At 51.8% G+C, this 17,500-nt stretch overlaps 1 protein-coding gene across 1 annotated transcript in view; it reads left to right on the plus strand.

The window, feature by feature from the left end:
• The window catches only part of flncb (filamin C, gamma b (actin binding protein 280)), a gene marked incomplete at its 3' end in the record, with an annotated part of 81,225 nt that overhangs the window by 39,512 nt on the left and 24,213 nt on the right, over positions 1 to 17,500 (plus strand). Inside the window, 12 exon segments of the mRNA XM_080538226.1 lie at positions 1,114 to 1,227; positions 1,553 to 1,696; positions 2,019 to 2,142; positions 2,776 to 2,936; positions 3,087 to 3,177; positions 3,588 to 3,757; positions 4,420 to 4,537; positions 5,143 to 5,408; positions 13,768 to 14,046; positions 14,649 to 14,967; positions 17,107 to 17,238; positions 17,241 to 17,279. Of these exon segments, the coding sequence (XP_080394352.1) occupies positions 1,114 to 1,227; positions 1,553 to 1,696; positions 2,019 to 2,142; positions 2,776 to 2,936; positions 3,087 to 3,177; positions 3,588 to 3,757; positions 4,420 to 4,537; positions 5,143 to 5,408; positions 13,768 to 14,046; positions 14,649 to 14,967; positions 17,107 to 17,238; positions 17,241 to 17,279 (1,957 nt within the window).

Here is a 17,500-nt window from a genome sequence, read left to right on the forward strand (position 1 = left end):
GGAAAGGAGCTGGTTTACATAAATAAAGGCTATGTACACTATCCACTATACTATACTATACAAATAAAACACTGTGCTGTACTCTATGCTATGCTATACCTATTCTAACATTTCCTATTCTCTGAACCTTATGTACCCTAGGGTTGTCATATTGCACATAGTGTTATTGCACATTCATTTAAAGTGTCGCAGTTTGCAGGCTTGAAATGTACACATTTGTGCCTCAGCACTACACCTGATTTCAATCCAGCAGCTGCCATCAATCCGTCCAGACTGTCCAGGGCCCAGAACCTAGGTCTTTGCTGTGTTCAGGGCCTGAATGGCCCTGGGGTAGAAGCTGAGCTTCAGTCTGTTTGTCCTTGCGAACATGGTCCTGAACCGCCTTTTCGAGGGCAGCCGAGCAAAGTGTTCGTACCCAGGGTGGGATGGGTCTCTGGAGATCTTGGAGGCCTTCCTGAGGCAGCGTGTGTTGTACAGCTCTTCCAGAGAGGGGAGGGGGCGCCGGTGATCTTCTGGGCCAATCTCACGACTCTCTGTAGCGCATTCCTCTCTGCGGCTGTGCAGCTGGAGAACCAGTTGCAGATGCAGTAGGTGAGGATGCTCTCCACTGCGCAGCGGTAGAAGGCCACCAGCATTTCCTGTCCGATGTGGTCTTTCCTGAGGACTCTCAGGAAGAAGAGCCGCTGTTGTGCCTTCTTGATGATGGCTGCTGTGTTGTTCTTCCAGGACAGGTCATCCTGTATGTGCACCCCCAGGAATCGGAGGGTTGAGACTCTCTCCACGCTCCCTCCGTCGATGAGCAGGGGCTGGACCTCAGATTTTTTCCTCCTGAAGTCCACGATGAAGTCCACGATGATTTCCTGGGTCTTTGAGTCTATAACACTACTTTACATTGTTAGCAGGCTCACAAAACAAGCTGTGGTAGTTGACTATCGATGTGTCATTGATATTCAACAACGTGGAAATGTATTCACATTTTTCGAAAGAAAAGTCAGATCATTACATCGAATCCTGACCAAAGCATTATAATGTGTCACATATCTGAAAATAACCTTTAAAAAACAACAACAGGAACAGCGCTTATATCATGTGAGTGTGTTTGTGTCCGTGCAGGTGAAGTGTTACGGGCCGGGCCTGGAACCCACCGGCTGCATCGTCAACAAGCCCGCTGAGTTCACTATCGACACCTGTGGAGCCGGACGGGGCCAGCTGAAGATCTACGCCCAGGTAGGACCACACCCTCCACACCCTCCACACCCTCCACACCCTCTACACCCTCTACACCCTCCACACCCTCTACACCCTCCACACCCTCCACACCCTCCACACCCTCCACACCATGTATAGACCTGTATAGACCGGTATAGACCTGTATCTGATGTTGTTGCTTATTTGAATGCTTAAGCACATTGTTGAGGGAGGTGTGCTTGTGTGTGTGTGTGTGCGTGTGCGTGCGTGTGCGTGCGTGTGTGTGCATGCGTGCATGCGTGTGTGTCTGTGTCTGTGTGTGTGTGTGTGTGTGTGTGTGTGTGTGTGTGTGTGTGTGTGACAGGACGCAGAGGGCTTCCCCATCGAGATCGAGATCACGGACAACGGAGACAGCACCTTCTTCTGCCTCTACATCCCCACCAAGCCCATCAAACACACCATCATCATCACCTGGGGGGACGTCAACGTGCCCAACAGCCCCTTCAGGGTGAGAGGGAGGGAGGGGGAGAGAGAGGGGGGGGGGGGAGAGAGAGGGGGGGAGAGAGAGAGAGGTGGAGAGAGAGGGGGGGAGATAGAGAGAGGGGGAGAGAGAAAGAGAGGGGGGAGAGAGAGAGAGAGGGGGGAGAGGGGGGAGAGAGATAGGGGGGGAGATAGAGAGAGGGGGGGAGAGAGAGAGAGAGGGGGGAGAGAGAGAGAGAGGGGGACGGATGGATGAATGGACGGACTGATTAAACACTGTTATTTATCTATATTCATCATGTGTGTGTGTATTGTGTCTGTGTGTGTGTGTGTGTGTGTGTGACCGACAGGTGACCATCGGAGAAGGCAGCCACCCAGAGAACGTGAAGGTGTACGGCCCGGGCGTGGAGAAGGCGGGGCTGAAGGCCAACGAGCCCACCTACTTCACTGTAGACTGCAGCGAGGCGGGGCAAGGTGAGAGGCATAGAACACAGAACATAGAACACAACACATAGAACACAACACATAGAACACAACACATGGAACACAACACATGGAACAGACACCACAGAAACACAACACATAGAACAGAAACACAACACATAGAACACAGAAACACAACACATAGAACATAGAAACACAACACATAGAACACAGAAACACAACACATAGAACACAGAAACACAACACATAGAACACAGAAACACAACACATAGAACACAGAAACACAACACATAGAACAGACATCGCTGTTCTTTAAAGCCGATCGGAGGGTCAGCTGGGAGGCAGAACAGGGTTTTAGTGGGCGGAGTTGAATCGGCAAGCACCGAAATCAACCGCTCTCCTCCTTTTCTAACTCCTATTTCTCCACAAAACCCCCCAAATTCCCAGAGTATCCCTATATCTTCTCGCTTCCATTTAACCCCTCGTCCTGGGTCCATATACCGTCCCTGTCCCATTCCCCTTTCCCATTCCTTGTCCTCACCTTGGCTCCATATCTTCCCTCTCCCAATGTCCCATGTCCTCATCCTGAATTCCTGTCTTCCCTTTTCCCCCCCGGTCCCGTTCCCGTTCCCTCCCTCCCTCTCTCTCTCTCTCTTTTCTCAGGTGACGTCAGCATCGGGATCAAGTGCGCCCCGGGCGTGGTGGGCCCGGCCGAGGCCGACATCGACTTCGACATCATCAAGAACGACAACGACACGTTCACCGTCAAGTACACGCCCCCCGGCCCCGGCCGCTACACCATCATGGTGCTGTTCGCCGACCAGGTGGGTCAGGTGACACACGACGATGGGTGTGTTCGGCGTGGAACACCCAACCGACGATCGTTACCGTGAGGGACGTTGACCGTAACAGTGGATGGTGTGTGACCGCTCAACTCTGACCCCCCCCTCTCTCTCTCTCTCTCTCCGACACAGGAAATACCCATCAGCCCCTTCCGCATCAAGGTGGACCCGTCCCACGACGCCGCCAAGGTCAGGGCCGAGGGCCCCGGACTCAACAAGTCAGGTGAGACTGTCGCTGTCGCTAGCCCGTTACCATGACAACCCCCCCCCCCCCCCGACATGCGGACCAAATAATCAGACTGTGTCACATATTCCTTGGTCGGCAGTAACAATCCGTCAGAACGTAAACATTTAGAGACTATGTTGATGTAAATGGTAAATGGACTGACTTATATAGTGCCTTATACCAAAGCGCTTTACAATGGCCTCTCATTCACCCATTCACACACACATTCACACACCAATGGCGGCAAGCTACCATGAGGCCCGCTCATTGGGAGCAATTTTGGGGTTAAGTGCCTTGCCCAAGGAGACTTCGACATGTATGATGCATGATGTAATGATTAAGCTGACGGTACTGTAGATGATGATCAGATCAGTGGTGTTGACCGTGTGGGTGTTCTCTGCCGCCAGGCGTGGAGGTGGGGAAGCCCACCCACTTCACCATCTTCACCAAGGGGGCGGGCAAGGCCAAGCCCGAGGTGCACTTCACCGGAGCGGCCAAAACGGACGTGGTGCGGGACTTTGAGATCATCGACAACCATGACTACTCCTACACTGTGCGCTACACGGCGGTGCAGCAGGTAAGGGGGTCTGTCTGGTTCACCTGCGGCCTTGTCTCTCCGCCATCTTGTTTGTGTGGTACGGTATATTGATGTTTTGATTAGGGGCTGGAGATGACTGAAGTCTGCTAGTACTGTGTTAGTATTTGTACTGTACTGATAGTACTAGTACTATTGCATACATTCTTCCGTGTATGCATGTATGTGTGTGTGTGTGTGTGTGTGTGTGTGTGTGTGTGTGTGGGTGTGCGTGTGTGTGTGTGTGTGTGTGTGTGTGTGTGTGTGTGTGTGTGGGTGTGTGCGTGTGTGTGTGAAGTGAGTTTGTCTGCCTCCTTAAAAATGTCTTTACTGCCAAAAGTCAGCTCTCAAAAACAAGAAAAAAAGCAATACAATGTGGAAAATAATATTATTACTATCTGCCAACTAAACAGGAAAACGTCACTTGCCAAGATAAAAAAAAAAAGTAAAATATATCTTAAAATGAGACAGTGACACAAAAAACAAGCGTGTGTGTGTGAGAGAGAGAAAGAGTGAAAGAGTGTGTATGTATCACACAAAAAATAATTATCTCTCTCTCTATCCATCTCTCTCTCTCTCTCTCTTCCTCTCTCTCTCCCTCTCTCTCTCCCTCTCTCTCTCTCTCTCTCTCTCTCTCTCTCTCTCTCTCTCTCCCTCTCTCTCAGGGAAGCATCTCCATCTCAGTGTGTCACGGGGGTGACCCAATTCCCAAGAGCCCCTTCAACATCAGCGTGGCTCCGCCCCTTGACCTCAACAAGGTCAAAGTTCAAGGGTTGAACAACAGTGAGTAGCGCGGAGAGGCCTGTTAGTGAGATCCCACTGGGAAGTAACCCAACATCAGTCGCATGGAAGAGTTTGACCCTGTGATCTCCAAACACATCTGTCTTACTGGGACAACACACCACGCCATAGATAATATTATCAATTATTCTCAACGCTGTCAACTGAATGATTTAGCTGACGCACACGTCCGTTATTAATTTGCTTCGTGATGCAGTTAAAGTTGACACGGAGACAGATAAATCAGAATGTTGTCTCTTTTTAATGTTGTGTTGTTTAATGTGAGTTGTTTTATTAGAGCTCAACGACCTCATTTCCTTTGTTTGTTTATGTGTGTGTGTGTGTGTGTGTTTGTGTGTGTCTGTGTGTGTGTATATTTGTGTGTTTGTCCGTTTCTGTGTGTGTGTGTGTGTGTGTGTGTGTGTCTGCGTGTGCCTGCGTCTCTGTGTGTGTGTCTGTGTGTGTGTCTGTGTGTGTGCCTGTCTGTGTGTGTGTGTGTGTGTGTGTGTGTGTGTGTGTGTGTGTCTGTGTCTGTGTCTGTGTCTGTGTACGTGCCTGTGTACGTGCCTGTCTGTGTGTGTGTGTGTGTGTGTGTGTGTGACCTGCAGAGGTGGACGTGGGGATGGACCAGGAGTTCACGGTGAACACGCGCGGCGCCGGCGGCCAGGGCAAAGTGGACGTGAAGATCACCTCCCCCTCCCGCCGGCCAATCCCCTGCAAGCTGGAGTCTGGGGGCGTGGCCAACGAGGTGCACACCGTGAAGTACATCCCCCCGGAGGAGGGCACCTACAAAGTGGACGTGAGCTACGACGGGAACCCCGTCCCCGGCAGCCCCTTCACCGTGGAGGGGGTCATGCCCCCGGACCCCTCAAAGGTACAGTAAGCAGGGTTCCCACAGGTCCTTGAAATCCTTGAACGTTTGTGAATTTGAGAAAAAGAAATCAAGGTCTTAAAAGTTCTTGAAAATTGACATGGGTCATTGAAAATTCCCCTCTCCCTCTCTCACTCTAAAAAAACACTGCCGTAGGGTATATTCCAAAATGTTTTACTTAGCTCGTCAACTAGTTCTGTCTCAAACTATGCCGTGTTGGGTCCTTGAATTTGAGGGTCTTGAAAGTCCTTGAAAGGTGCTTGAACTTGATGTTTCAGAAGGCGTAGGAACTCTGAGTAAGACCCTCCCCCCTTTTCCCAAACTTCACAAATGAGATAAATGGACTGACTTACCGTATATATATATATACATACTTATTCCAAAGCGGAATAACGGCTTCACAACAGCCTCTCATTCACCCATTCACACACTTATTCACATTCACCCACCAATAGCGGAAAGCTACCATGCATGGCGCCGGCCGGCCTGCTCATTGGGAGAAATTTGGGGAATTTTGTCTTGGCCAAGGAAGGACACTTCGACATGTGGCTAGCCGGGGCTTGAACCGCCGAACTGGCAATCTTGCGATCATTAGACGCCGGCTCTACCTCCTGCACCACAGCCGCCCAAGATCCTTCCTTTCTTCCTTCCTTCCTTCCTTCCTTCCGCCCCTTCCTACCTTCCTTGAAGACATCACTGACCTAACACGATCGGATGGGGTCAAAGCTATCTATTCATCCAGTCCAGTCAGATCAGTGACTGTTTTTTTTTAAGGTTAGGGGAGGAAAGAAGGAGGCATTTAGTACTCAGACAGGGCTCAGGATTCACCGACAATCGATCGGAAAGTGTGTGTGTGTCCCTGTCTAACCGAGCTCATAAACTCAAACTCAAAACTTTCGGAGGATCTCGAGGATGTTTTCTGGGTCTTCCACGGGCCACAGACCCAGGTTTGAACCCTGCGGTGGTCCCAGGAGCAGCCCTGGTGGTCCGGACGAGGAGCGTTAAGACCCGGCCAGACTTCATCCAGACTTCATCCCTCCATCTCTCATGAGGAACGGGGGAACGCAGACTTCCTTTGATGACGTACGGATGATAATTGCATCCAGAGTCCGTCTGAGCGACTGTCAGAAGGGTTCACACTCCCAAGGCCGACCCCGACTGCATCGTTAGCCCTCCCTCTTTCCCTGAACCACCTCTCTCTCTCTCTCTCTCTCTTTCTGTCTCATCTCTCTCTGTCTCTCCCTCTCTCTGTCTCTCTTTCTTTCGCTCTCTCTCTGTCTCTCTCTCTCTGTCTCTCCCTCTCTCTGTCTCTCTTTCTTTCACTCTCTCTCTGTCTCTCTCTCTCTGTCTCTCCTGCTGTCCCTGAACCACCTCTCTCTCTCTCTCTCTCTCTGTCTCTCTCTCTTTCTGCCTCTCTCTCTCTGTCTCTCTCTGTCTCTCTCTCTTTCTGCCTCTCTCTCTCTGTCTCTCTCTGTCTCTCTCTCTCTATCTCTCTCTCTCTGTGTCTCTCTCTCTCTTTCTCTCTCTCTCTCTCTCCCCCCCCCCCCTCTCTCTCTCCCCCCCCTTCTCTCTCTCTCTCTGTCTCTCTCTCTCTCTCCCCCCCTCTCTCTCTCTCTGTCTCTCTCTCCCCCCCCAATCTCTCTCTCCCCTCCCTCTTCCCCCCCCCCCTCTCTCTCCGTTTCCTCCTCTCTCCCCCATCCCCCTCTCCTTGTCTCTCTGACTCTCTACCTCCAGTGTGGTTCCTAAGAGTCTGGCCTGTGTGTCTCTGGTCCCGGCCCCCTAGAGGAAGGCAGGAGCAGTGCGGGGGAGCGTTAATAGGCTGTAATAGAGCATTAATGAAACATTATCCATCACTCTGTTCATCTCCGGGGCTGTTTGCTTTGGCCTGGGATCCACAACACTCCCCTCATTAACCAATGTCAGGAGAAGGACGGGGGAGGAGGGGAGGCGTGTGTGTGTGTGTGTTTGTTGAGTATGTGTGTATGTGTGTTTGTTTGGTATGTGTGTCTGGTGTGTATGTGTATATCTGTGTGTGTGTGTGTGTGTGTGTGGGGGTGTTGGTTGAGTATGTGTGTCTGGTGTGTATGTGTGTGTTTGTGTGTGTGTGTGTGTGTGTGTGTGTTGGTTGAGTATGTGTGTCTGGTGTGTATGTGTGTGTTTGTTGAGTATGTGGGTCTGGTGTGTATGTGTGTGTGTGTGTGTGCGTGTGTGTGTCCCCGGTGTGTATGAGCTTGTGTGTGTGTGTGTGTGTGTGTGTGTGTGTTTGAGTGATTACCTCCAGAACACAGTGAGATTACTCAGCCGGTGGTGAGGTCATCGCTGTCCCGTGTGTGACTGGGGGTCGTTCCTCCGTTGCACACCTGACCCCCTTCGCCAGATGTTCTCCCTCCCTCACCCCCCCTCCCTCCCCCATCCCCTGTCCCCCCCCCCGCGCTCCCCGCTAACCGAGGGGAACTGAGCATCAGTCATTAGGCTGGCTGATCACCGTAGGAAACAATTACTAGGAAGGTTCTGGAACGCCACAGAGTCAGCAGTGATGGATGTTTACCATGATGAGGTTGTGGTCATCGTGGTATGTTAACCATAATGGGGTTGTGGTCATCGTGGTATGTTAACCGTAATGGGGCTGCGGTCATTATTGCATGTTCACATTGTTATGTAGCATTAGTAATAATAGAGGGGTGCTCATGTTGCTCTAATGGAAGCATCTAGATTCTAGAACATTATCACGATCATGTTTTATATCACTGTTTGCGCTTCTGGTTCTGATGCTGAACTGCATTTCGCTGTCTGGTACTTGTACTCTGCAATGACAATAAAGTTGAATCTAATGTAATCTAATCTAATGTAATCTAAATTAATGTAATCTAATCTAATCTAATCTAATCTAATCTAATCTAATCTGTTCTAATCTAACCTAACCTAACCTAATTTAACCTAACCTAACCTAACCTAATCTAATCTAACCTAATCTAACCTAACCTAACCTAACCTAACCTAACCTAATCTAACCTAACCTACTTAGAGCAGAATGCTTGAGAAAGCAACACAAGAAGAAAGAGCGAACGAGGACTGCCTTCTACAGAGATCCATACATGTTCGTCAAAGACCTCTTTGTCAAGGGCCAGCGGCATTTAGGAGCCGGATGGCTGTGGGGAAAAAGCTGTTTGTATGTCGGGCCTTCACAGTATTTAGGGACCGCACCCTCCTGCCTGAGGGGAGCGGGGCGAAGAGACCGTGTCCTGGGTGTGCGGGGTCAGCCATGATCTTCCTGGCCCTCCCCAAAGCCCTACTTTTAAACAGGGCCTCAAGGGGGGGCAAAGGGCAGCCAATCACCCTCTCCGCCGAGCGTATCACCCGCTGCAGCTTGGCCTTGTCCTTGGCCGCTGCAGCGGGGAACCAGATGATGATGGCGGAGGTGACGATGGACTCAATGATGGCCGTGTAGAAGTTCACCAGCGTGGTCTTAGGAAGGTGGAATTTCCTGAGCTGCCTCAGGAAAAACAGTCTCTTCTGGGCCTTTTTTGTGAGGGCGTCGATGTGGGGCCCCCACTTCAAGTCCCGAGAGACTGTCACCCCAAGGAAGCGGCATGACTCCACTGTGGTGACTGGAGTGTCTCCCAGTATGATTGGAGAGGGAGGGGGTGGGTTCCTCCTGAAGTCCACTATCAGCTCCACTGTCTTAAGAGCATTTAGCTCTAGGTTGTTCCGGGTGCACCAGGAGACCACCAAGTCAATCTCGCTCCTGTAAGCAGATTCATCCCCCCTGGAGATGAGCCCTACCAGGGTGGTATCGTCCGCGAACTTGAGGAGCTTGACCGACTGGTGGCTGGAGGTACAGCAGTTGGTGTAGAGGGAAAACAGGAGGGGAGACAGGACGCAGCCCTGCGGGGAACCGGTGCTGATGGTCCTCAGCTCAGAGATGGACTTCCCGAGCTTCACCCGCTGGGTCCTGTTGGACAGAAAGTTTGTGATCCACCTGCAGGTGTAGTCAGGCACCTGCAGTGCAGAGAGCCCACACTCCAGTATGGGTGGCAAGATGGTGTTGAATGCCGAACTGAAGTCAACGAACAGGATTCTGGCGTAGGTCCCGGCCGTGTCCAGATGTTCTAGGACATGGTGTAGGGCCATGTTGACCGCGTCCTCCACGGACCTGTTGGCTCTATACGCGAACTGCAGGGGGTCTAGGAGAGGGTCTGTGATGGACTTTAGGTGGGCAAGGACGAGGCGTTCAAAGACCTTCATGACTACAGAGGTCAGGGCAACGGGTCTGTAGTCATTCAGGCCTGTGATCCTCGACTTTTTTGGGACAGGGATAATGGTGGAGGTCTTGAAGCAGGCTGGTACCTGACAGCACTCCAGGGAGGAGTTGAAGATGTTGCTGAACACAGGGGACAGCTGGTCAGCGCAGAACTTCAACATGGAGGGTGAGACAGCATCCGGACCGGCCGCCTTCCGGGGGTTCTGTCTCTTGAACAGGCGGTTCACCTCTCTCTCTCTGAGACAGAGAGGTGTGTGCGGGCAGAGGGGGTGGGGCTCAGGGGAGAGAAGGGAGGAGGAGGGGAGGTTGGGGAGAGGGGGGCAGTAGTAGAGGGGGCAGACTGTGGGCGGGCAGAGGGGGTGGGGCTCAGGGGAGAGAAGGGAGGAGGAGGGGAGGTGGGGGGGAGGGGGGGCAGTAGTAGAGGGGGCAGACTGTAGTTCGAATCTGCAGTAAAACTTGTTCAGTTCATTTGCAAGGAGAGTGCTTTCTGTGGTCTGAGGGGGTTTTGGTTTATAGTTGGTAATTTGTTTTAGACCCTTCCAGACAGAGGCAGCGTTGCCATCTGAGAATTGTTGTTGCAGTTTCTCAGAGTAGCGATGTTTTGCTTGCTTAACAGCTGCCTCGAACTTGTACCTGGCGTCTCTAAACCTGTTCTTGTCACCCCTCTGCCAGGCATCCTCCTTCTCCAACCTCAGCCTTCCGAGCTGGGCTGTGAACCAGGGTTTGTCATTATTATAACTGACCCTGGTCCGAGTTGGAACACACACCTCCTCGCAGTAGCTGACGAATGACGTCACAGTGTCAGTGTACGCATCCAAGTCGTTACCGGCCTCAGCCCCCGCCCACTCCACATAGCCCTCGTCACAGCCAGCCCGCTCTAACCAGGCGCTGGTTTTCTCCTTAGCCTCGCTGTCCCATGTTCTGAACGACTTAACTACAGGTTTTGACACTTTTAGTCTCTGCCTGTAGGATGGGATCAGATGGACAATGTCGTGGTCAGATTTGCCCAGCGCAGCTCGGGAGACAGCGTGGTAGGCGTTCTTGATGGTACAGTAGCAGTGGTCTAGCGTCCTCTCCCCCCGAGTGGGGCATTTGACCTGCTGCCGATATTTGGGCAGAGCCCGGCTCAGATTTGCTTTATTAAAATCCCCCAACACAATCACAGCACTGTCCGGATATAAACGTTCAGTCTCCATAATATGCTCAGCTAATGCGCTCTGTGCCTCTTCGACAGCAGCGTCTGGTGGGATGTACACACAAGCAAGAATAAAAGAGCTGAACTCACGGGGCGAGTAAAACGGGCGACAGTTAATGATGATGAGTTCTAGGGCAGTCGAGCAGTGTTGTTTAATCACTGTCACGTCAGTACACCAGGACTCGTTAACGAAAAAACATACCCCACCTCCGCAGACTTTTCCGGACGAAAGTGTGTCCCTGTCGGCTCGGTACAGCTGGAAGCCCTCCAGTTGTACTGCTGCGTCTGGGACGTCCTCAGAGAGCCAGGTCTCCGTGATGGCATAAGCTGCTGAAGAGTTGTAGTCCTTGCTTTTCGCTACCAGGCACCGGAGTTCGTCCATTTTATTACATAAGGAGTTCACATTGGCTAGAAATATTCCTGGGAGTGGAGTGCGGGAGCCGCGTCTTCTCAGTCTAGCGAGAGCCCCAGCTCTCTTCCCCCGCTGTCGTCTCAGCCACCTCACAGCCTGGGTGAAGATTGCGGTTCCTCGGATCAGGATATCCAGCACTTCCGTAGATCGGGTGAGAAAAATAGGAGCAATGTCCAAGGGGGTGGAATCCCTGAGACATAAGAGTTCTTCTCTTGTATAAGAGATGTCACAGAACACAAATCCAGACATACAGACACACCAAACAACACTCCATAGTACCATAGCTGCCATGGACGGCGCCATCTTGGACATGCGCACTCCACTGGCGTTTACCATGGCAATGGAGCTCATTATTCGAGCATCCCGATGGGTTGTTGGAGGGGAACGGTTGAAGAGCGGGCTGCGTCTTCCACCAATCAGGGCGTACATGGATGACATGACGACAATAACAACAACAAACGCATGCACCAAACGCCTGCTGGATAAACTCCAGGGAAACATCAAATGGGCACGAATGGAGATTAAACCCAGTAAGTCACACAGTATCTCCATTGTCAAAGGCAAGCTCGCCAATGAGAGGTTCCACGTCAACAACGAGCCAATACCAACAGTTCTGGAGAAGCCCATCAAAAGCCTTGGCCGCTGGTATAGCGCAGAACTCAAAGACTCGAAGCAGGTGGAACAACTCAAGCAGGATACAATCAGTGGCCTCAAGCAGATCAACAACACTGCTCTCCCTGGGAAGCTGAAGCTGTGGTGCTTTCAGTTTGGACTGCTGCCCCGTCTCATGTGGCCAATTTCCATCTACGAGGTCACACTATCCCATGCCAACCGGCTGGAGAGACTGGTGAATGCACAAGTGAGGAAGTGGCTTCGACTGCCGAGAGGCCTTAGCAGCATAGGCCTGTATGGCAACGGAGCCCTCTCCCTACCAATCTCAAGCCTGGTGGAGGAGTACAAATGTGCCAAATCAAGGCTGGAAATGACTCTCACAGAATCCCAGGATCCATTCGTCAGAGGTGCTGCTCCAATCCTAGCAACGGGGAGGAAATGGAAGCCATCTGCAGCAGTTGCGGTGGCAAAGACCGCCCTCAGACACCGGGATATAGTGGGGCATGTCCAACATGGCAGAGGGGGCCTTGGCTTGGAAACAACAACACCCACATGGCAAAAGGCTACTCCAACCGAACGGCGGAAGATGGTGGTTGAGGAGGTGCGCCACCAGGAGGAAGCAGCCAGGTGCGCCAAGGCAGTCTCCCAAGCCCAGCAAGGCCGCTGGATGAAGTGGGAGAGTGTGGAGAGGAGGAAAATCACGTGGAACGAGCTGTGGAGCATGGAGTCTAATAGGCTAAGTTTCATCATCAGAGCCACATATGATGTCCTGCTCTCTCCTACCAACCTACATCTCTGGTATGGAGAGGACCCAGCCTGTCTCCAGTGTGCAGCCCCAGCAACCCTCAAACACATCTTGGTGGGTTGCAAGACCAGTCTAACTCAAGGAAGATACATCTGGCGCCACAACCAAGTGCTAAAGTGCTTGGCTGCCGAACTTGAGCACAAGAGGGTAACCACCAACGCCATGCCTCTAAATGCCCAGACTACCTTTCTACGGAAAACAACCTTCATCCGGGAAGGGGAGAAACAGCGGACCAAGCCATCACCTCCAGACTCAGGCCCACTGAACGCAGCCCGGGATTGGGAAATGCGGGTAGACCTCAGCCAGAGGCTCACCTTCCCACCCGAAATTGCAGCGACCAACCTGCGCCCAGACCTAGTCCTCTGGTCCAAGTCCTGCCGGCGTGTCTTCATCGTAGAACTGACGGTCCCATGGGAGGAGGCCATCGATGAGGCATTCGAACGGAAGAGGCTGCGGTATGCCAACTTAGCAGTCGAAGCAGAGGGGCGGGGCTGGAACGTGAAGGTGTGGCCAGTGGAGGTGGGCTGCAGAGGCTTTGTAGCCAGCTCCACCACAAGGCTCCTGAGGGCAGTAGGGATCAGAGGACAGGCCCAACGGAAGGCAATCAGAGAACTGTCCACTGCAGCAGAACGGAGCAGTCACTGGCTGTGGCTGAAACGTAGGGACCCAACATGGGCTCCCAAATGACCATGTGGTGCCACCGTGCGACACACACCCAGGCCTGATCAGCCTGTGGTGGGCCAACCTCGGCAGAGGGTGTTTTGTGATAACTGGCCGAAACACCCAATGAGGTCGGGGACCACAACTGAAGATGTGTCGTACTGGTGGCACCAGGTGATCATTGCCAAATTCCACTCCACCCAAGAGGACATCTCCAACTCCACTCAATTGTTGTGCTGAATATTTAGGGATTTTAACAACCAGTCCTATTAAGAATCCTCTAACCTAATCTAACCTAAACAGAACTGGCTCGTGTCACCTCACGACAACTACTGCCTGTGTAACTTAGTGTGTGACCCTCCCCCCCCCCCCCTTCCTAACTCCCCTCCCTCCCCCTCCCCCCCTGCCGTCCCTCAGGTGCGCGCCTACGGCCCGGGCCTCCAGGGGGGCGTGGTGGGCAAGCAGGCGCCCTTCGCTATCGACACCAAGGGCGCGGGCACGGGCGGGCTGGGCCTGACGGTGGAGGGGCCCTGCGAGGCCAAGATCGAGTGCCAGGACAACGGCGACGGCTCCTGCTCCGTGTCCTACCTGCCCACGGAGCCCGGGGAGTACGCCATCAACATCCTGTTCGCCGAGCAGCACATCCCCGGCTCGCCCTTCAAGGCGGCGGTCCAGTCGGTGTTCGACCCCAGCAAGGTTGTTTATAACGCTTGTTTATAAAGCTCTCACTGGAACAGCACCAGAATATCTGATTCTGAAAGACCTTTTGCTAGCATATCAGCCCAATGGACCTATCGCTAAGCCACGCCCCAAAATAGAAATTGTCCAATCATATCACAGCAAAAGTCACTACAGGCAGAAAACTCAGACAAACAACTCGCTAATATCTGATGGTGAAAAGCTTCTGGACTAAATATTTTAAAAAAAACATGTCTATTACTTGCTGTGGTAAATCAGAAATCAGAGATTTGCCAACTCCCGCCATTGTAAGTCATTGAATGTCATTCAGTCACAGCCAGTCAGTCAGTCACTGTCAGTGAGGCGTTGTTTGTTTGTCCCGAGTTTTCAAAGGGGCCGTGGCTTAGCGATAGGTCCATCGAGCTCTCAGGTCTTCTGACGCCGGCTTTCTCTGTGTACCACATGTGCAAAAGAAGAGATTTGGTGAGGCTGCGTTCTCATTTTATTTCACCCAAATTGTGGAATGCACTGCTAGTTTAGTGTAGTGCCTAGAGTGTCTAGAAAAGCGCTATATAAGTCTAATGTATTATTATTATTATTATTATTATTATTATTACAAGGTGACGGCCAGTGGGCCGGGTCTGGAGCGGGGCAAGGTGAACGAGGCAGGCGCCTTCACGGTGGACTCGTCCAAGGCCGGGGAGGCGGAGCTGACCATCGAGATCATCTCCGACTCCGGGTCGAAGGCCGAGGTCCACGTGCAGAACAACAGCGACGGCACCTACTCCATCACCTACATACCGCAGTTCCACGGCATGTACACCATCACCATCAAGTACGGGGGCCACGCCGTGCCCAAGTTCCCCGCCCGCGTGCAGGTGGACCCGGCCATCGACACCAGCGGGGTCAAGGTCTACGGCCCGGGGGTGGAAGGCAGAGGTAAGACGCAGAGCCAGGGTATAGCTTATACGTAACACCGGTTGTTTTGATTGTCTTTTCATGTCTTTATGACGTCATTGTGATCTCACGTAGGTGTGTCCTCATAGGTGTTACCTATGCGATCTAGCCTACCTGTCTATTTAATGGCTGTCGTGTTGTTTGTTGTTTGTAAGACTTGACAAAGGCTACGGCCCGAAACCGTTGTCAATTAAAATCGACACTTTTGCATCCGGAACATCTGGAGTGTGCGGCTTCTACTTCATTCTATAGTCTTCTGCTCCGTCGCCAGCACCTCGCCTACGTTTTCTACGGTGTGCGTTCTCTTCTTTTTCGATGAAGACACGGACAGGCGTCATCTGCGATTTCTCTTGGTGTCTTTCTTTTTTGTTGGCTTTCTTTTCTTTTCCCCAGTTCTCTGACTTACCGTATCCAGTATGGGCTCGCTCGGGGGGGGGTGGGGGGGCAAAATCGGAATCACATTGCGCTGATGCGAAACAGAATCCCAAACAAGATTCCGCAATGACAGATTGTGTACAGAACGAGTCAGGGACGGGTCTTGATTTCAAACAAGGGGGTCTGTTCTCCGGTACCGTGAAATCGTGTCAAGAGAAGTTCTTGTCTCAGAGAACAAAGCAAAGCGTGACTAATATCTTACGAAATGCCGGCGAAAATATGGCAGGATTAAGTTGCCGAATGCGATGGAAGTGAGTGTCACATGATGGAGGTGGTTGTTGGCGGAGCCAAGTTCACAGGTTACCAATCCCTGCTGTTGGCAGGCTGTGTTATGGTGAACTGGATCCTGCCTCTCCCCCCTATACCCCCCCCCCCCCCCTAACACTAGTCTGACCCCTTTACTGAGTTCAGGCCAGCTCTTACATCAAACACAGACAAAACTGTCACGGTAAACCAAACAATAGGGGACAGGATATGGCTCGAGTGCTGCTGTCTATCTCTCTCTCTCTCTCTCTCTCTGGAGTCTCGCTCAACAATGAAGGACTTGTGTTACAAATAAATCTTTCCACCAGGTTCTTCCCGCTGTCAAGACTTAAACAATCCCCGTTGCGTGTCTCGACGGTTCTCTCTCTCTGTCTCTCTCTCTCTCTCTCTCTCTCTCTCTCTCTCTCTCTCTCTCTCTCTCTCTCTCTCTCTCTCTCTCTGTCTCTCTCCATCCCATCTGTAGAGGAAGGAAAATAAACGGACAATTAGCCACAGAGACTTGACCACAGTTTGACTGACACTACGGGCCTACTTGGATATACCTCTGGCTTTCATTAGTCAAGGGTTGATCCTGATTGGCCGTGTCGGCTGCGACTGCCTTGTGATTGGCTGGCTCTGCTCCTGACTGGCAGGGGATTGGCTGGGGCTTCACAACCAGTGAAACTGATACTGCTAGTGGAGCGAGCGCAGCTGTCAATGGTGCTTTATGTTAACCCACCTGGATGATTAGCTTCACCTCAGCTTCCAGGAGAGATGGAGAGAGATGGGGAGAGAGAGAGAGAGAGAGAGAGAGAGAGAGAGAGAGAGAGAGAGGGAGAGAGGGAGAGAGGGAGAGAGAGAGAGAGAGAGAGAGAGGGAGAGAGGGAGAGAGAGAGAGATGGGGAGAGAGAGAGAGAGACGGAGAGGGAGAGGGAGACAGGGAGAGAGAGAGAGAGAGAACCATCGACAAGCAGGGGATTGTTTCAATTTAAGAGAGAGAGAAATAATAATAATAATAATAACTTTTATTTGTATAGCGCTTTTCCTGCAAACGTTGCAGCTCAAAGTGCTCCAATCATGATATAATCATCATTTAATTATTTAGTCATTTAAACACAATATTTAAAAAAGAAAGAGAGAAGAAAGAGAACCATTGACAAGCGGAGGGGATCGCTTACGTTCGTTTCGTTTAGGGAGAGAGAGAGAAAGGAAGGAAGGAAGGGGTTCTAATGTTTTACTTCTACGCCGAGGAATAAAATATCCCCCATCGTTCCCTCCCTCCCTGTCATCGTACGTGTTTAATAAAGTTCCTACATGTTTGGTTTGGCTGTGTCCGAAACCCTCTTATAGCAACAAGGCCGATCGAATTCCACTTCTACGTTGAATTTAAATTGAGAGAGACAGAGACAGAGAGAGACCCCCCGTGTGTTTGTCTGTCGGCAGGGGTCCTCCGGGAGGTGACCACCCACTTCATCGTGGACGCCCGGGCCCAGTGCATGAGCGGAGGCAGCCACATCAAGGCCCGCATCGTCAACCCGTCAGGCGCCAACACGGACGCCTACATCACTGACAAGGGGACGGGACCTACAGGGTGGAGTACACCGCCTACGAGGACGGTGAGGACAGGGGGGAGGACACACACACACACACACACACACACCCGCACCAACATACACACACACACACACACACACACTCACACACACACCCGCACCAACATACACACACACACACACACACACACACACACACACACACACACAGGGATATGAATATGACAAGTTTTAGCACTCATAAAACTGAGGTTATTATGTACAGACACACATCCGTGGTCAAG

The sequence above is a fragment of the Nansenia antarctica genome (genome assembly GCF_963989245.1).
Source record: "Nansenia antarctica genome assembly, chromosome: 8".
NCBI lineage: Eukaryota > Metazoa > Chordata > Actinopteri > Argentiniformes > Microstomatidae > Nansenia > Nansenia antarctica.